The sequence below is a fragment of the Rhagoletis pomonella genome, unplaced genomic scaffold, assembly GCF_013731165.1.
Source record: "Rhagoletis pomonella isolate Grant_MI unplaced genomic scaffold, Rhpom_1.0 Rhpom_scaffold_00001, whole genome shotgun sequence".
Lineage (NCBI taxonomy): Eukaryota > Metazoa > Arthropoda > Insecta > Diptera > Tephritidae > Rhagoletis > Rhagoletis pomonella.
Window position 1 is genome coordinate 33,018,602 of NW_023458555.1, and position 20,977 is coordinate 33,039,578.

At 37.2% G+C, this 20,977-nt stretch overlaps 1 protein-coding gene across 1 annotated transcript; it reads left to right on the forward strand.

The window, feature by feature from the left end:
- Window positions 1-1,317: 1,317 nt before the first annotated feature.
- On the forward strand, window positions 1,318-19,918 carry LOC118751129 (protein dimmed-like). The gene is made up of 4 exons (XM_036485901.1): window positions 1,318-1,405; window positions 4,833-5,703; window positions 5,782-6,089; window positions 19,152-19,918. The coding sequence occupies exons 2-4, from the start codon at window positions 5,354-5,356 to the stop codon at window positions 19,556-19,558; spliced, it is 1,065 nt and encodes a 354-aa protein (XP_036341794.1). The 5' UTR covers window positions 1,318-1,405; window positions 4,833-5,353; the 3' UTR covers window positions 19,559-19,918.
- The last annotated feature ends 1,059 nt before the right edge of the window (window positions 19,919-20,977 follow it).

Sequence of the window (20,977 nt, forward strand, 5' to 3'; positions counted from 1 at the left end):
CTCAATTTATTTAACACATTTCGATGCAATCATTTCTTTAGTTCAACCTGTCGTATTGAACTTTGACACCTTTATGTATACATACATAAGTACAAAAAAGCATTCCTACAATTTTATAAAGCACACGCTACGCTCCACGATTGGCGCAGCGCTTAGTAAGCCCCGCCCAGTAAGTTCACTCCTTGAAGTTTGCCGCCATTATTGTCGAAATAAACCCCCATCCAACCCTACTAACGGCTTTTAAAAGCACACACACTCTAATATAAATATATATGTACATTAGGGTGGTCCTTAAAAAATCAAATGAGCGATTTTTTTTCAGTCTCACCCTTTCAATCGGTAATACCACGGTCACAGATATCACGTACAAATTGTGGTCCCGATTGGAGTCGGTTAAGGCGTGTCGCAATGGGGTCCAAGGCCAGATGATCCATGGGGACTGAAAAAATTAAAACATTTTTTTTTCATTTAATACCCAAAATTGATGCCATTAAAGTCGAAGATATCACATAAAAATTTTGGTCCGTCCCGATTGGAGTCGGTTAAGACGTCCTCATAGGGTAATCTGAATTTTGACCGCTGTGTGCCACGCCTTAACCGACTTCAATCGGGGCCAAAATTTATATGTGATGTCTTCAACTATAGTAGCATCGACGTAGCGGTCGACGCTTAGGAATTCTTATGTAAAAATTTGCTTCCTACATTTAAGTACCACCCTAATGCACATGTATACATGCCTGGTGATTTATTTTTCATTATCACTACCCGCCTCAAAACAATCTGGCAACACAGTTACCACCCTGTACCGCAAAAATCAACCCTCTGAATTGAAGGAACATGGTTAGGATGGGGTAGAAGGAAGAGAGATTGATATAAACATACATATGTACATACACAGTTATCAATTGTCAGGATATCGGTAACTCAGCGGCCACTTTCAGCTACCGCAAGGCATTCATTTATAGTTCGATCTCGCGAACGGAAGTGATACGCGTTTATGCGCTTATGAACGGTTCAGAAAAAATACTACAAATAAGCTGCTAATTGGCACATCCGACGGGATGTGGAAGCGAGTTGAAAAAAATTTAATTTTGAGCATAAAGTTAGTAACGAATACTTTGTTGTATTTTTGTGAATTATGTAATTTGTAATCGAATTAATTAATAAAGTCATAGTTATTTACTTCCACTTTTTTCGCTGCAAAGGTGTTGAGAATTGTGAATATATAAGTTAAAAAAAAACGTTTTTGGAAAAGAAATTCCTTAACAGTGATAAAATGAAAAAATGAATATTGGAAAATACAAAAATGCATCAGAAGCGAAAACCAAAAATAAGTTTGATTGAAAATGGGACTGATGTACATATGGACAAACATTTAAGTGAATATTAAAGGAGTGTAACAAAGGTGATAAAACAGGTCAAATTTTCTAACGGATAAAAAGTAATTTTTTTTTGTATATAATAACACCCGTATGCTAATCTAGAAATCGCTCGAATTAATAATTTGTTTCTTGTTATGAGATTCTTATACTTGTACTTTAGAACAATGACACTGAGGTCTAGAAGATCTATTTTAGCTCGACTATGAAATCCCAAAGTACTTTCAGCTTCTGATGAGCGGATAAGAATCTTTAGGACGTAGTTTTTGTGCATCGAGAGAGGGATCTGATGTACAATTGCTTACTAAGCCCAAAGTAGCACCTGCAGAGAAGAGTTACTCTTCACTGCATTGACATGCCTATCAGCTAAAGCCGTATGGTATTCTATGAATTATTTCATTATGCTGGAGGTGATACATACAGAGCCAAGCGCCCTGATTGCCGCCTGTACATTTATCCGAGAAAATAGCAATGAATGGTGCCTGCTCGCTCCGAGGCCAAAATTTGTTTTGCACGTCTCTTTGATGACAAGAACTTTTGCCTGAGAAACACTAGCCGAATTCGGTAGTCGAATAGACTTTTCAATTTGGAGGTCTGTTGAAAAAATCCCCGCCCCTTTGCCATAATCCTTTTTTAAACCGTTCGTAAAAATAGTATCTATCCACTACATTGTGTCAAAGTTTTTTTTCGAATATAAGCGAAGGACAGATGTAGTGAGATTTTTCGCGAATGTTTGGGTCGTTGAAAGAGTACAGGATACATTCCCGGTACGTGCGTACTTTCCTCAGACTCAGTTCCATCAACCTAATCGCACTCTGGGAAGCATCTGAATTTATAAATAGATCATGTCAGATGTCATTTTACAGATGATATTCAACGATTCCGTTGGACATGATCTGAATGTCCCCGTAATCGCAATGCACGCTGACCTTTGCACCCTTCCTAACATTGCGCGTATTTAGTTCGTCTATACGGTTTTCCACCAAACCAGCGAACCGCCGTGTACTACATCCGTAGCACAAGATCAGGGCGTAAACTCCACTGTGAAAATCTGGCCAATGCATGATGGACTTACTTCGCGATAATTTACACAATCAGCGAGATCTCCTTTCTTGTGGATTGGGCAAAGTACTCTGAGATCCTAATCTTCAGGCATGTATATATTCTTCAGACCAAATTTTGCTTAACAGCTGGTACATGCATCCGACTAGCTCTTCGCCGCTGGGTTTGAACAGCTAAGCCGGTATATCGAGGATCCCCGATACCTGTTTTCGATTTTTTCGCATTGATTGAACAGTACTTTTTTCTTCGGGACATGCGGTCGTTTCGGCTTCAAATCCATATCGAATCTGTCCAAAAGCTTTGAGAAGTATTCGCCGGTGATCGTTTTACCCTTTTCAAGGTTTGTTATGTAAATGGCACCCAGTGCATCCCACGAAACTGTGGCCATAACTTTATTTGCCGACAGATCCATCTGGGCCTTCACTGGTGAACGTTCACTCGAAGAACCCACTGTCTGGTTGGTTTCTTCTTCGTCTCTGCAGCAGTGTAATGGATTCATGTTTCGTCTATGGTAAGGAAACGCCGCAAAAACTAGTTCGGATTACGGCTTAACAGCGCCAAACTCCCCTTTGAAGTGGTTACACGGTTGCATTTTTATGGCCGAGTTTGAGCAATCGCGGCAAACAACAGGCGTATAGTTTTCTCATATCTAAATGTTCATGTAAAATGTGATGTACCCACTCATTTGAGATGCTTACAGCCTTTTATTCTCCGATGATCCAATATCATTCCATAGATTTCATCAATGATTTCTGGCGAGATGGCCTCTTTTGGAAGAGATCGTCGATGCCTTTGCAAAGCCGCTAACCCGCCAGTTGAAAAATCTTCTAAATCGCCATAGTAGCAAAAATGAGATTTGGAAACCCAGAAATCCAGACACTCCGGGCTTCGTGCATACAATCGTAAATCGTTATTCCAATATCAGATTTGTAAAAGCGTTTAATGAGCCTTTTAGTTTTGTTTTTTTGCTCTCCTTTGACTGCCGTAAGATAGGCGGTTTAGTGCAATTGGTCGTTGGGTGGTTTTGCAAAGGCATCGGCAATATGTACATTGGTCTGGGTTATTCTTCATAAAACGAGACACAGGGGTCGCAATTTAAAATCGTTGAGAAGTTTTCCCTCCATATCCCAGATTACCTATTCATCTCTACTGGAAACAGTAGCTCGTTTTTGTAACTCTTCTCTACCGATTATTTCTCTACTGATAGAGAATATGCGTCATTCTCTACTACTCATTAGCAGTAGAGAACAAGGCGACGAATTCGCCTTGGCAGAGAATAGTTACAGAAACGAGCTACGGATCCGGTCTTGAAACCATTTCAGATGTCTCTCCTCCCTCCTCTTCTCCCGGCACCGCTCAACTGTCGCTCGCGTAGCTATTGATGACCTTTCTAACTACAAAGCCTGTCCTGTGTAAGGATGCCTATTGTTTCCTAGTATTTATTCTGTTCGGAGTTTATCTATCTCAAAAAGGATGAAGTGAATCCATAAAGTGGTTCTGGTTCCATGAGAGCAAATACTGAGCATTTTCTTGCCAGTTCTCTTCGATACTGCTGTGCTCCGGTACCAAGCACATTCTCGCACTCCTGACAAGGGTTGAATAGTACCGAAACACTCCTTTACGATGTTGGAGGTGATCATCGTATTGAAGAAGGCCCTAACGGGCGTTTTACTGTCTGAAAAGAGAATAAAGAAAGTAACTTTACAAATATTTTCAAGGTTTATTTTGGCGAGGGTGAGAAATTCTAGCACCTCTGCCTGAAAAACTAAGGCCCTTCTGCCAATAGCAAGAGAAGGTTAATGCTGGGTCCATAAAAACCCGTAACTGTTCAGAATTCCATATTTCACCCGTCTCTGTGCCAATGTGTATATCTGGGATCAAAGTGAGGGCACCCCTTTGCCAACACTTCCCATTCTAGAATTTTTACCTGAATCAGATTTCTTTCGTCTCAGAGACAGAAAGCTCGCAAATTTCTAGCACCGGAATTTTCCTAAAACGCGTGTCTGATTGTTGCTGATTCTTATCCGTAGAGGGAATAAGTTATATGCATACATAATTACATACATATTAGGACGACCCAAAAAAGACAAACCTAACGAATTTCTGGCCTTAAAAAATGCTTATTTCAATTTTAAAAGGTGTCGGTGGGCATTTGATATTTTCCATGTAAATAATATGAAATTTTTTTTCCATTAAAAATGCTATAACTAGAGAACCGTTTAAGAAAAAAATTTAAATATTAACTGGAATTAAAATTTTTCCGAATGGGGAAATTTTCTTCTCAGTAAATAGGTCCTCTTAAGGCTATAAATTCGTTAGATTAGTTTTTTTTGATCCCCCTAATACACATACTACTATCTTAATTAATATCTTTGTTGTTGCATACGAAAGATAAATAATTAAACTAAAGCCGTTCGGTTATCGCATTCATGTTAAACATTTTTATAACAACATTCGAGAATCAATAACACTAAACATATCTACTTAAGATGTCATCATAAATCAATGATAAACAAATCGATAAAGTCTTCAGCAAACAACTAAGTAGATAATAATCATACAAACACGAAAATTCGGACGTTAAGCGATAACGAAATTAAACGATCCCCATATGGGCGGAAGAACATCGGAATAACTAAACGGTGCGGAAATAAAATCAACATCGATAACTCCGATAAGCTATAAAAAAAAGACATCAGGCAGCAAAAGCCGAATGCTAGCCAAAAACACTTGTCCTGTTGTCGAGTGCACGTGTACGACACGCGGCCGCTAGTAGCCCCGAATCACACAGCTTACACCGTTTCGAACGCGAGCAACAACAAGCCGACTATAAAAATCGGAGGCGACGCGTGCGCACACTTAAGCCATTGTTGAATGTAGAGCAGCTCCACGTATAATGCGCAAACAATTAAATGCCAATTATTGAATTAAGTAACAGTGTTTACAATCAATTAGACGAGTCAACAAGTGCAGCGTGTCTGAACGCCGACGCCAACATCAACAACAACAATTACGTATACAACAACGGTAGTGGAGAACGCAACGCACCGTTGGCCAATATAACCGCTAAAATGTTCTCACTCGATAATTTCGATTTGGAAGCGACAATGGCGCGACATTTCTTCGAAGGTTCACAAGCGACAAATGGTTCGAGTTCAAGTTCGGAATTCTTCTTCGGCGATGATGACAACACTTCGGAGAGTGATGAAGATGATGCGTATAGTAGTGGATTCAATAGTGATCAGGAAAATAATGAAAAAAGGTAGGCATCAGTAGTGTTTGAGAAATCTGACTGTGACTAATTTTTTGTTTGTGATTTTGATTTTAAACTTCCTATTAGCCGTTCGCACAAACCACGTCGCTTGAAGTGCGCCTCACAAATGGCTCAGCAGCGTCAGGCTGCCAATTTGCGTGAACGCCGTCGGATGCAGAGTATCAATGAGGCTTTTGAGGGTCTTCGTTCACACATACCAACCTTGCCCTATGAGAAGCGTTTAAGTAAAGTCGATACATTGAAGTTGGCCATCAGTTATATAACTTTCCTGAGCGAAATGGTGAAGAAGGATAAGAATGGCAATGAGCCAGGTCTGAGTTTGCAGCGTAATTATCAAAAGGAGCCACCTAAGAAGATTATTCTCAAAGATAGAAGTAAGTATTTACACAGCGTTTTCAAAATATTTTAGAGACCTCAATTGTTAGTATGGTTTCAGCTTTTAGTATTTCTTAGCTGATAGCGAAAATAATTATATTAAAAAAAATTATTTAGAAAATCTTCAACTCAACGCGAGTGTATTAATATGTACTTCTGTACTGGTTTTACGTAGTTACAACTACTCAGTCTAACATTTTTTTTTTTTTGAAAGACTACATCGTGTAGACAATTTTCCTTAAAGAAACGTGTATTTAACCGCAAGCATAAGATCTTGAAGAGGTAAGCTTTTGATGTCTTAAATATATGTAGTTGTTTCTTTTAATAACTTAAACTCGTCGGCACTCCACTAGATCCTCTGATGTAGATGCTAAACAATGTATGTCAATATAACGTAGGGATAGCCCCTGTAACCGAGTGGTTAGGGATGCGTTCTACCAGTCCGTCGGACCTCGGCTCGATCCCTGACCCAAGCGACATCTAAAATTATAAAATGTTTTTTCTAATAGGTCCTGAAGAGTGAGGTGGAAATTATTGGGGCAGAGGTCTAGACGTGTTTCTTCCCGAGGCGGCTGGAAAACTTGGCAACCTTTTTGAAGAAGATGAAACCGCATACCCCTTTTTGTGCTTCGGTCCCACCTCCGCAAGTACGGTATACATATGTATATGTAGTATTGCTTCAGAGTACTACTCCAAAAAAACTTTTCAGGCGCGCAGCGCTCTACTCCGCTATAAGTTTCATATTACGGCTTGAGCTTTAAGCCTCGCTGTAAAATGAGAAAACGTTTCACTCATAGACATTTACGTGTTACGTTTTCAAAAGATTACAATAACCTCCATATTTCGCCGTTTTGTGGGAGCGATGATGTGTGCTGCATGGTTGACAATAAGTAGCTGGCGCAATGCTTGTTCAAAATTGGTCTTTTTTCTTTCAATCACCGTCAATGGTTGATAGAAATGATTGACCGTCTACGGGCGCCTTAAGAATATTTCAATGAATCAAGTTAAATTTAGCCGACATTTTTTGGTGGAAGTTATAAAATTGATCACACAGATCCCAGAATATAATTAACGTAGGCCTTCTTAAGGGAAGCCAGTCGAGAAGGCTCCCCAAAGACAGATTGAAGAGCTTTTCCTATTTGAAATCTATGCGAATGTATAAGTTTATATTATTTAACATTACAAATGATTTTCAATATGCATTCTAAGTTGCAATACAAAGTATTTGATATGAACCTTAAATAAATGTCTTAAAGAAGTACGATTTCTATGAATCAAAGAACCAGTTACACCAAAAGAGCGGGAAAGACCTGCAGTGCGTGCCACTCCATACAAAAAAGAAAGGAGAAAGGAATCCAGAGTGGAAGGCTTTTAGCTCCTGAAATTATCTACTGGGATACGTATATTCATTCGTGTATGTACTCTTCTCTGCTCTGAGCAGATATCTGGATCAGCTAATGTGCAGCAAGAATTTATAACCGTTTTAACAGTTCATTGAAATATTACCCAAAATAATTGTATCAATTATTACTTGCATATAAATAGCTCGCACGCGAAGCTGATGATACATATTTTGTTATTCTAACCGATGATCATCAATCAAATTGGTCAAGCGTTTACGCCCACAATTTATACCATTGCGCAAACGCAATTTAAAATTAACGAAAAGTAGGATCTACACAAAAAAATTTGCTAAATATTGCGTGTTTCTTACACAAAAATTGTTGAAAATCATTTAAAAAATACATCATATTTTGCCAGTAGACGATATCAATTAAATTGACGACTCATAGCCGGAATTGAATTGGTCCGCGAATAAATGCCGCAAGCTGCTAACTCAAATGAACATCCGCTGTTCTGAACAACACCAGCTTGAACTCAATGTAATATATCTACTCGTATATATAGCGAACAGTGAATGCGATTGGGTGGTGGAAAATCCCAAAGTATGCACGCCGCTAACCGCTTACTGCAGCCGCAATAAGCTGCTAAGTGTAACTAATTAGAATTTTCACACTTTTCTCATGAAATTCTCAAATTCAAGAATAGGGGAAATCGATTATTCAGTTCCATTCAATGTGAATTTTGTAAATTATCGCTGAAACTTACTTCTTTCTATGTCATTAAGCATTTTTTCCTGCACATTGCACAGTGGGATTTTGGCGGAAAATATTCAATTTTTTTAACAATATTTGAATAAGAAAAATTCAATATAACCTTTTAAGTGATTCAAAATATGTTTTTGGGGTTATATCGTTGCTAACTTATAAGCAAAATTTCGGAAAGATATGTTCATCGGCCCGCTTTTTAAGGCGTTTTTGAGGGTGGGTTTGTATGGGAGGTATGATTTGAAATAAACCGAATAGGCCCAATTTTTGAGGGTTCACAAACAACATTATTACAAATAAATAGACAAAATTTCTGAATCATATATTCATCGGTGCACTTTTTATGGCATTTTTAAAATGTTTTTGAGGTTAGGTTTGTATGAGAGGTATGTCTTAAAATAAACCGATTATGCACATTTTTTTGTAGTTCACATACAACATTATTACAAACTTATAGAAACAAATTTCGGGCCCATATATTCATTGGTGTGCTTTTTATGGCATTTTTAAGATGTCCTCAAAGGTTAGGTTTATATGCGAGGTATGCTTTAAAATAAATCTATCACGCCAATTTTTCGGGTTTTTCTTGATTTATGTCCATTAATGTTGCATACGAAAAATTGAGCTCCTCCGCCGACTCTTAAAATTTTTTCCAAAAAATATATGGGGCTATACCACTGTGCGTTGCATCTCTGTGGCACGTTGCACTAAAATATGTATATAGGTTTAACTGTGCTCTTCTTCTTCTTATTCCGTTCTTCTCTTCAGGTTGCCCAGCTACCACTATTAAAACCATCTTTAGTCACGGTTTTTGGTTAATAATTTTTCTATTCAAATTGAATGACGTGACAGTGCGTGCAAAAAGAGGGTTGATGAGTTGGTTGGCAGCAAAAGTGCTGTCGTTGAATGAATGCAAAACGCGAGATCAGCCCAGCGCCTCATCAATGAAGCAAAGTTGTGCTGTGTTTAGAGCAGCAGTATTTTCAAAGCGAAAGGGTGATAATAAAATATGTGGCAACAGTAAATGAGTTGAGGACTGTTTCCTTTTTTTAATTTTTTTTTTGTCATATTTGTGGTGCATTTTCTGTAAATTTTGTTACGTAGTATTTGTCAAAACAGAAATAAATTTTATTTTTATAGGATTATTTAAGAAGTTTTTTCAATTTTATTTTTTTTTGTAATGTGTGTTTGGGGAATTGAGAATTTTCAACCGGTTTATAATCCTGTGTTGATGTATTACACCAATCGAAAAAAGTTAACGCAATTGAAAATGACTATGCATTAACGACTTTAGAAAACGTTTAGTGCGAATTCGTGAAATCTAAATGAAAAAATTATCAAATCTGTATGTGTTAAACAAGTGAAGGAGAGTTAGAGAGAGTTGAGCTGAGGTGAGATGAGTTGAGGTGAATAAGGTGAGTTGAGGTGAAATAACATTATTCTGGGTGAGTCGAGTTGAGATGAGGTTAATGGATTTTAAACAAAATGAGGTACTTTGGGGTGAGGTGACCTAAGTTGAGTTGAGGTGAACTGAGAGAAGTTGATGCGATATTAGTTGAGGTGAGATGAGGGGAGTTAAGGTGATTTGAAGTGGGCTGCGGTGATTTGAGTAAACATAACATAACATAACGTAACACAACATAACACAAAATAACATATCATAACAAAACATAACATAACACAACACAAGATAGCATAATACAACACAACACAATAAAACAGAATACAACGCAACGTAACGTAACATGGCATTACATAACATAACCTAGCTTAACACAACATAACATACCCAAACATAACATATCTCTTTCTTCAATTTTATCTATTTCGTCTCTATCTTATCTCTGTGACTTTCTATATTTTTATATTTATCTGTCCACCACAAGAATGCTCAAAAAAATCATAAATCCAGGCAGGGATGATTTTCGAACTCACACTGGGTGCTTTACGAAACATTGACACGAGCGTCTGTCGTTTCTGTGAGCTAAACGAAGAGACGTCAGAAGACATCCTTTGTGAATGTGTTGCTCTCTCGCTAGATGTAGGTTGCCTCACCTAGGTGCTATAACCCTTATACCATTCGAAATATGGAACAAAAAGCCCACGGAATGGCTAGCCTATATTACTTACTTAAAAGCCTTCAAGTATAAGGAATAGGGCCACGCACAATAGACCATCTTAGATATCGCAGTACTCATGGCTCATAATCCCTTTCTTTCTCTATATAGTCAACTTTTCCTTTTTTCTAAACTGCCGCTAGGTTCCACCTCCTCACAATTTTTCTTAAAAAGGATTTTCATGTTGTTTTTTTTACATTCCCCTTTCTTTATGACTCAACCCCTGCAATGTTTATATGCCTGGAAAGAAGAGGTTTAGTCCAATGTTTCCTTAGATAATTTAAGAATCTTAAGGGCGAAATGGCAAGTTACTACTAAGGCCGGCCGTTACACATTTAAAAAAAAAAGTTTTGAATAGTATCGATTAATAACCATCACGGTAAAGTTTTATTTAACGTCTTTTGATGTTTCTAACTTGCTTTTGTAAATGTTAAACAAAACTACTACAACTAACATGAATTTAGCGAAGAAATAAGCACAGTGTGTACTTATATTCCAATGTAAAAGCTGATAAGAGAAAACTTGCAATAAAAGCGTAATAACGCAGTGAAAACAAAAACAATGAAATGGGGAAAAATCGACATAATCACACCGTGAGAAATTCGTTTTCCGCCAGCAGATGACGCTAACTCAACATACACGCAAATGTTCGCCAATACGAATGTATGAAACCATATGCACATGTACAAGGGGAGGCTGAAAAGTTTTGAGTCTAAGGTATTAAAATAGCTGATAGAAATGCATAAAAAATTGGTTTTTCCCTCTACTTCAATGCGCGCCACCTAAGGTTTTATTTTTCAAATTGGAGAACAGGAAGTAAGGGACCGGGGCTGGATTTATGGTGGGTGGTTGAATTCGATCAAAGCACGCTTTGTAACTCGCGCAGTGTACCCGGGTGCATTGTCTTGCACAACCAGGACACCTTAGGTCTTTCCGTTTCTCGACAACTAATTGCAGCACTTTTGACAACAATGTGGCATAATAATCTCTGGCCATTGTGTTTTTTAGGAAGATGGTCCATGAACAGAATGCCTTCCCAATCCCAAAAAAAAAACAGTGGTAACATCAGTTTTAGACGCCCTGACCTGGGATCATCTTCCTGCAACTCCCTGACATGCTTGAATTCTCGGCTCCAGCCATTGAGGGATGGCAAATGAAGGTCCAGACTTCCCATACACTGTACAAATCTCCTCAAATATTTCCGTCGGCGTTTTTTTTTCTTCTTTGTGTGAAGAATTTGATGACAGCTCTGTATTCCAAATTTCGTACAATGCGCGGATGACTCATACATGGTAATATTTACGGCTCAATTACTGAAAGCGTAATGATGTTAATGACATGAAATTCGGTTTTTATATTACAAAGGACACTTAAAGGTACTTAGTCTGAAAACTTTTCAGCCTGCCCTCGTATGTACATACTTTTTTATGTATGTAAGAATGAAGGATGTAGGAAAGTGATTTCGAAATTCGTACAAAGACACCAAAGGTACGAAGAGCTAATACATCTTACATACTTGCATACACACATACTTGTATGTAGATTGGCGTTGAAGACTGAAGCACTCGTACAAAGAAGCGCAGGTTGCATCCAGCAAATCGAAGGTGAAACACTTTTTTCGTGTCATGAAAGCATTTAAATGTGGAAAAAGAAGATTAATACATAAATAAACTGCCATAGAAATGCAAAAACATTATCTGACAGAAAAGTAAGAAATTGTTTTTTACCGCAAACGAAATTCCTATATATCTTGAGGTGTATTCTGGTTTTCGTACGAATCGAAAAATTTTAATTTTTTTTTATGGAAAATTATAGTAAAATTTCATGATTATCGATTCGCTAAAACAAGAATACGCCCCCTTATAAGACTTACAACCATGTTTGTGCCGCAATTAAATAATTAAAATTTTTACTAATATGTATTTACGTTTTCCAAAAACTTGTGCTTTTTGAAGTCCTAAGGTTTGTGTTTGAACACCATCTTCTCTAATACAAAATAGTGAATGTTCCTACATTCGATTTTCTTTGTTTTAACAATTTCTGGCAAGGCCCAAATTCTGCAGGCGGATCGCACCATCATGGACGCTGTGATTGTTCACAGCCCAAAGACGATTTTTCCATACCTCTTCTTTAAATGGTGCTTTCGGAAATAGCTTAGTCGAAGCCATGAAAAAAACCTTCTCCGTTTGGCTGCGATGTCGTTGCCTTCATCCGATCGTTTAGGTTACTTCCTGAACTTGAAGAAAAAGCACTCAGCGCATGCTCCCCGTCTGTCTGTTGAATCTGACGTCCTTGATCCACCTATCCTTTCCATATTATTGACATGCCGCCAAGTAGATGGTTTCAGCACTGTCGTAGAAGAGTCCTGTTTCCATTAAGGCTCGGGCTTAGGATGGTTTCTAATAATTTTTATTGGTTACATATTTCGATGACAAGACACTGACGTTTCCATTTAGTGAGTGGATATGATGGACGATGCAACGCAATCTTCGTAGACTTTGTGAAATCGAACGTCTTAGCTCAATGTAGCAGAAATTTGGCATTCCGCCATCGAGAAAACTACCTGAATTATTACCTTAAAAGGCTCTCATACAGGACAGAATCTGTGAAAAAAGTTTCCATTAAGATCTTTTGTGTTCCCTTCATGGCTTTAAAGTGTGTCTATTAATTCAATACAAGACAGAAATTTTATAATTGAGTTTAAACCTCTAAATAGCATCGCGATATCGGTTTCAAGTTGATCGCCTAAGTGCCTTTTTCGGTTGTGCATTAGTGCAGGACACCGTTCCGAAATTTGCCTCGCAGTTTCTATTATTTCCGTCCTACTTCGTTCATGCAAGTAAAGTGTCAGTTTAGTCGGCTGATAGTTCTGATAATTCTTAAGTTATTCTTGGATAAACTCATGCGTTCATGCTCCCTGCCTTGTCCATTTATCGGCAATATAATTCCGTTAACTACCAATGTGAACCCAAACTCGATTTTTCAGACCAAATGTGTTCAGATTATTAAGGCGCTGCATCACCAGTTTAGATGTTATTTGATAGCATCTGAGCGCCTAAGAGACTATCCCTAGGCAGTCAGTTGAAGTTCGCGCATCTTTCTCTAGTCCTCGGTCCACATACCATTATCGCAGTATCATTTTCCATCAACGATTTATCAGTGGACCAGATCATAATAGTTTTGTTTATTCGATATTCTTTTTATTACAGAGACCACTTCTTGTCGAACAAGTTCTCACGGCAGGCTCAAGGCCTAATACATATGTATACATAGATGCTTCAATTTATTAATTGTATGAGAGTTGTGGCTTAAAGCCCAAGAAAGGGGTATTCAGAAACACTGGCTTTATTAAAATTTAAAATTAAATTTGCGATCCGATAGACGTAATAGTTGAAATTGAATTGATTTTGTTTTAAAATACTTTTGAAAAAGGTTGCCACCTGTTTGAAAAGTCGAATTTAACGAAAATCATATCCAAGTTATATGAAATATGAAGGTGTACTAAAAAAGTTTTAGTTAAAATATTTGAAATATTTTTGGGGTGTTTGAGGAGGGTTGCCAAAGGTTTAAAAAGTTAATTAAATTATTTGATAAGTTAAATGAATTATTGAAAGATGTGTAGTAATCGAAATGGTGTTGGAAACTTTTATTTGAAAACTATATTTAGGAGGGTTGCCACGTAATTGAAAAATCAAATTCAACTTAATTCATTAGTTAATTGAAATATGTATCCCACTGTCAGATGAAAGAGATATAAGAAGATTTTAGTTTGAAAATACTTTTTAAAAGGGTTGCCACCTGTTTGAAAAGTCGAATTGAATTAAATTAACCCATGTTATATGAAATATTAAAATATGTGTATCAAATAAAGGAGCACTAAGAAATGTTTAGGTTTATTATTTGGAATATTTTTGGGTTATTTGAAGAGGGTTGCCACGGGTTTAAAATGTAAAATTAATTTTTTGGCAATTTGGCGTCATGCCGGTTTACTAGTAATACGGATAATAAAGAAGATTTTTTTTTTAATCGGCGATTAATCTCTGTTCTTCTGCCAATTCATCCTTGAAGAGTTGGATGCACACGCCTTGCGCATTTTCGCACCAATCAGCAACAAATATGCACTGGCAATCAGTACAACAAAAATATGTAGAATTGGGAAACTGACACCAAAGTAAATAATGAAGTAAATTTGGGTTTTTGTTAAGTGAAAACATTCGACTAACACCTTTCATGCACTTCAAATGTGATCTGGGAAGCAACACAGCTTGACAACAACCCATCTCTGCAGCCACCCGCACAACGCACTTGAAAGCGCAGAGCGAGCAACAAATTGCAGGAAATTTAAGTTGATTTGCAGGAGGCTGGTGGCATAAAGCGTAACGCCCTCTACCATAGCAGACCATGAAGCAGGCAGGATATGTATATGTATGTATGTGGGCAAGTGTGTGAGCGTGTATTGGCGCAGACATCCTTACGCAAAGGATGGCAAGCTTGTATCTACCCTCAACTGTGTAGCTCGCGTTGATTGGCAGCTTATTGTTGATGCTTAACATTTTTTTACAACTTTCTGCTACAAATCCCTCGCTTTTGATGCAATGTGCGTTGTCATCGAAAAAATCGAGCGGTCGAAAAAAAACAAAAACCAAGTGCCAAAAGGCAATCAGTATCCGAGTTTTCAACGTTTTGCGCTTATTTGTCAAACAATAACAAAAACGAGAGCATTGCAACAATCACTTGCGGAAGCGTAATTGTGGCACAGCATGCAGCTGCAATAATAAACAGCGGCAAAGAATAAACACGGGAGGAGCGCAGAGATTATGTAGCGCGTCGTCGTCTTCGTTTATACCTCTGCGTCCATACATATGTATGTACATAGACCTTTAATGGGGTTGTAATGTTGCTGCTAATGGATTCTTGATTACCAATGCCGCAAAAATGCTCGACTATGGGGCGGCTGTATGGTTCACAGCATAAGTAAATACCGGCATTCGCAAGCTACGAAACGGAAAGGATTCTGCAGTTGGTATTAATGTTGTTGTTGTTCTTTTCAATGTTATAATTGTATTTGTTGGCATTTTAATTGTTTGGGCGTTAAAAATGTTGACACTTTCAATGGAGAAATTAAGCATCGAGTAAGCCTTTTATTAAAGCCCAACTGGAGGTGAGAATTTGAGCGGAGTGTTAGTGATTGTGAGATGAAAAATCGGGAGACGGTTTTTGTTTGTAGAAATAACTCTGAGGAAGATTTAGTTATTACCTGGAATTTCATGGCAGAGTACTTAAAAACGGCACTTAAAGGGCAAGTAATTTCTAAGAAAACAAAAAAAACAACTGACTTCGATGCTCACATGCAAAATTACGAATAGTAATTAGTTGGAGTTTCCACCTATCCGAAAACAAAATAAAAAGGACAATTTAGCATTACCGTAGGAGAAATCGAAATTTTTTCCGTTTTGAAACGAAGAAAGTAACGACCAGTGTTGCCAATAAGTAAATAAAAATTTACTTTATAAAAAGGAACATTTAAATCACATTTGAGAAAATAATATTTCCACGTTTCCACTGGAATGCAAAGGATAACTGAAGCGATTTATTTAAAATGCTCCTTCGTCGTCCCGTTTTACCCTTAAAAAAACTGTAATTTGTACTAGGAGGTAATTTAAACCACTGTAAGCTAGTCTAAAAAAAACTAATATTAAGTTAAAACTGTGAATCTGGCAACATTGGTAACGACATAGAAATATTCGTTATCTCATTGTTAGGACTAAATTGAAAGTAAACTTCTGTTCACTATTTCAATTTACATATTTCAAGAATCCGAATTTCAGAACGCAGTGACGATAAAAATGACAAAGACATATAAACGGCAACGCCAACGGGAAGATATGCCCGATTATTTAGATATGCGAGGTCCTTTAGCTGAATGCTATTCATATCTAAGTACTGTGGTCCTAGGAAGCGAAGTCTGAGCCTAGTAAAAGCTTCGCAGTAGCACTTAAAGGGAAATTCTGGCTAAGATAGTTGAAAGTGTTTTATACGACAATTGAAAGACAGTAGGCAAGATAGTTCCAAAGATTTGGTTTATTCTGGCACGAAAGTCTTGCAAAAAAAAGCCCATTACCAACTTTCATGGTGAAAAGCTCTTTTGACTGAAAGTACTTGTATATCTTTTTGTTCGCGCTGCTGTAACAGCCGCAATGGCCGAGTGAGCAAAGCACCGGCAGGCATTCGAGAGATCCGAGGTTGGAATCAGCGGAATTTTTTATTGTTTTTAAATTTATTACTTTTTATTTATTTTTTATTTTTTTTTTAATTTAGCTGTCCTTTAATTTTTAGACTTTTTTGTCAAAATATATATATATATATATTAACTTTAATTTTTAGAAACGTATTTTATTTAAATTTGTATATTTTAAAACTTTGAAAAGAACAATATGTTTTTTTTAATTCATTGAATTTTTAGAAACAAGTTTTATGTTTTTAATTTCTTTAATTTTTTTTTAATTTAAGTTTTTTTCATTTTTAACCGACTTCCAAAAAAGGAGGAGGTTATCAGTTCGTCGGAATATTTTTTTATTATTATTTTTTTTTTATGTATGTTACCGCATAACTTTGGACCACGTCAACCGATTTCGATAATTCTAATCTGGTTGAGATCCGATCAGTGGATCATGAGATATATATATATGTATTTTTTTTATATGGGAGTTGAAGTCGGTTTTTTTTTGATAAAAATTACTTGTTAGTTTTTATCCTTTTGAATAGAAAAATATTTTTTTTCAATTTAATTTAATTTTTATGAACTGGTTTATTGTTGGATTGTATCTTCATTTACTTTTTATACTCTATTATTATAAAAAGAATAATATGCCTTTTTAATTTATTTTGATTTTTATTTATTTCTTAATTCAGTTTTTAGATTTGATAGTTTTGAAAGGAACGATATTTTTATTAATTCCATTTAATTTTTAGAAACATACTTTTTTCTTATTTTTTATTTCTTTTTTGATTTTTTTTTTTGTTTTAGATTTTATTGTTTAAAAAAACATATTTTTCCAAGACATTTAGTTTTTAGAAAATTGTTTTATTTTTTTTATTTACTTTTTTTTTAATTTTTAGCTTTTATTGTTTTAAAAAGAAAAATATAAAAATATATGGTATGTATAGATTTTTTAATTTAATTTGATTTTTATAAAACCTGTTGCTTAAAGACGAACAAAAATAGTACCGCTAAGACCTCCTCGTTAGTAAGTCGTTCAATTAGAGACAGTAAAGAGCTTTCAACATGGTTGTCAGAACTTTTGAAAGACTGTGGGGAGTTGAAAAACAGGCAAACAACTCCCAGGTTTGGGTTACGTCGCGACTTGTAAAGTGTTGGTATTTCCAGAATAAATCATTTAGCCAGTTTCTCAGATATAGTAATTTCGTCTAACGGAGTTCCATGGCAGACGAATGACCGGTTCCTCGATGCGAGAGTGTCAGTAGCTGAAGGCAACCGAACATCACCTCTAAACTGACTTCGTGATATACTCGTATAGTAGTTCAATGTCAAGCACCTCTGTTTGAAACTTGTTTAAGGCTATTGAAAAGGCGCCTTCTGTATTCCATATTTCTTTTCGGAATTACGGTCCTTCATTGTAGTAGTTTATTCTCTTTGAGAAAGATACCTAAAAGTGGTAAAAGAAATTATACCAGGGAAAGCATAGGCTAATGACCTTCATTTTCTTCTCTAATACTGACAGTGGATGAGTGCTGCTGTAAGCAGTAGAGCCACTTTCTTGATTACGATTTGCAGAGAAGGCCTCATTGGACTAGTAATGCTCACGCCGGCAAATCATCCAGGAAGCAATCTACAGACTCCTCTTTTCTTTCCATGAATCTTTTAAAAGAGAAGTGATATCAAGCTGATTGGCCTGTATGACTTTGATTGGTCTAATAATTTCCCCCCCAACCTTGGGCATATACCTCATAGTCACTTCACTTCCTGCCATTGTAGCGATAGGGATCCCTCGGTAATACATGCTCTTAACAGCGGTATTTGAAAATGGTAGTAAGATGGTTAGAGGAAGACGAACTTAAAGATGAGCGCGGAAGATCCAATCGCCCCCAGGTACTTTTAAAGACTTGGAGGCAGACATCGCCAACCCTATTCCGTGCTCAACGAACAGGCCTCTGTGTTCCAGCTAGGGCTCTGAGGTTTTTGGCACTCGCTGTAATGTTCTTGATCCCTTAGTGGAAGTGAATGCATGAGTTTATTTTAGCACCTTTGGAAATTTTATAATTTTCCTATTCAACGGTTCGTTTGTCTCGGTTGAAGAGCTTTAGTTTAGCCAGATTGTTAAATATTCCACCATGGAGTCCGTCTGTTATTGAGCGCAGTGACTTTTAGAGAGGCTTCATGATTGGAGTTTACAATGGCTGAAGTCTGATTTGAGCCGCTTTTTTAAACGTCGACTAAGTCGCTTTTGCACCTTTTCAGAGAGTCCCGCAAATATACATCGTATAGACCACAGACTGGGGCTGGGATAGCGGTTGGGAGGAGGGTTGTTATTTCAAAACGGATATGCATATGGTCTGTTAATACAACTTCTATTGCTATTCTTCATTTTCTTAAGTAATTATTCTCCTTCTCTCTCTCTGTAGTCGTCAGGAAAATTTGTCTAGAAACGTTTACTTCATTTTATGAAGAATTTAGTAAGAAGAGTTAATGATTTTAAAAAGCTAACAAAGAACTCTCATATTCTGCGCTCTTCTATTTCCCCTCTAACAATAAAAATGTATTTGTATTTAATACAAAATTAACAAAACTTTATTTATTATATTTATTATCATTTAGGCGGCGGCATATCACATTCACTCTCTTGGTATCGCAAAGGTGATCGCTACCCGGGCAGTAAACTCTATGCACGCACTTGGACACCAGAAGATCCACGTACACCCACACATAATCAGCATCACCATGCGCACAATGGCGTATCGGTCCAATCAATGGGACAGATACCATTGCAACAACAACAACAACAACAACAACAACAACATATAACAACAACTCAACAGTTTCATAATCATAATCCGCATAGCGATCAGAGTGATGAGTCCACAAGTGGTTATAGTAATATGGGCGAAGGCGGCAGCAGCACTGGCGGCGGTAGCAACACTGCGGAGGGGTACTGTAACGGCAGAGTATCAGCGACAAACAGTAGTGGCGGCGGCGGCAGTGGGGTCCATCAAAATGGCATCTAAAGAGAGGAGGATGAGAATGGAAGTTTAGAGAGTGCAATTATCAAAAATTTTAAATGAGTTTGTGTGGAACGTACTGAAAACGATGCTAGTCAAGCGTGTAGTGGTCTATAATATATATGTACATATTAACTACTATATTAAAGCACAACTTACCAAAAATTTAACTCTATAATGACAAAGCACCAAGTCGGAATTATAGACTAAAACCAAAAAAGTTTACAAGTCATCGTTATAAGAAAATGGAACATATTTATTTAAAAAAAAAATTATTCTGTGGTATATTAAATTTAAGTGAAAATATATTTTTAATTAGTAATAAGCCGAAACTTGGTCTCTCTTTGAACACAACTAAACAATTAAACTAAACGGTATGTCATCGTTCAATAAAGTAAATAATTTAATCGTTTCAATTTTTCTCATTTGGTTTCATTAGGATCATTAAAATCCCCGTCCATGCATAAATACTAGATTATATGTATACCAGATTTTAATATAGATTGACTCTCTTGACTCTAAATTTTTCCTAGTGGGACTAGCTTTCTTCCCCAGCTCATCCAGTAATATCGCTGTGACCTGGATTAAGTCTGACAAGGAAATAATCAGTCGTGAAAGCAAGAGTGGTCAGCTATTTCCCAATTACCTTTAAGCGTGAGCGTCCTCAGAGACCTGATTGCTGCTTGGCTACTGGAAACCCAAATTTAAGGGCGATGGAGAGTTCCTTCCAAAACACGCCTTCAGCAATCCTTCCGGAAAGCTTTGTCTTATCTGTGGTGTAAAAGTTCACCGTTCCTCTCACCAACCTCTGCCCTGCGTCCTCTCATCCCGAGGGCTGATCTGAGTGGAGAGTTTCAGGGAAAATGCCAAACTTCTGCTTTTTGAATGCCTAAGCTCTGAGTTCTTTAAGTTACTGGTGCTTCTAGGTGAGAGGGATCGTAAGCGTCCCGCTGATTCCATTCCAGACGGACTGTTGTAGCCGCTGCAGCTATTTTACAAACATAGTCTTCTCTAATATAGATTCACTGAGTCAGGAAATTACAATAGCCTCCCTGCCGCAGTATAGAGCCAATGAGGCCTTCTTTACTACGACTATTTCCTTAATGTTAGCATTCTTCGATAACTTCTTATGTCGAATAAGGTCCAAGCACTTAGTTGCCTCTTACGGAAAGCACCATTTGAATGCCTGCAATTGATGGAACACTTCACCTTGATGCTAGCCATGCACCATTTCGACGAGACTATCTTAATTAAGGTAGAGACTATGGCCTTGAAAATCTCCTGGATATCGGGAAAAGCACCCTCTGCATCGGGTTTATATATGAAGGCTTTCTCCGTCTACTTCGCGATCGTTTGAAGGAGGGTCGCGACTGACCTGCACTTGATGTATGCATTTTGAGCTCAGGAATTCTGGTCCTAATGTGC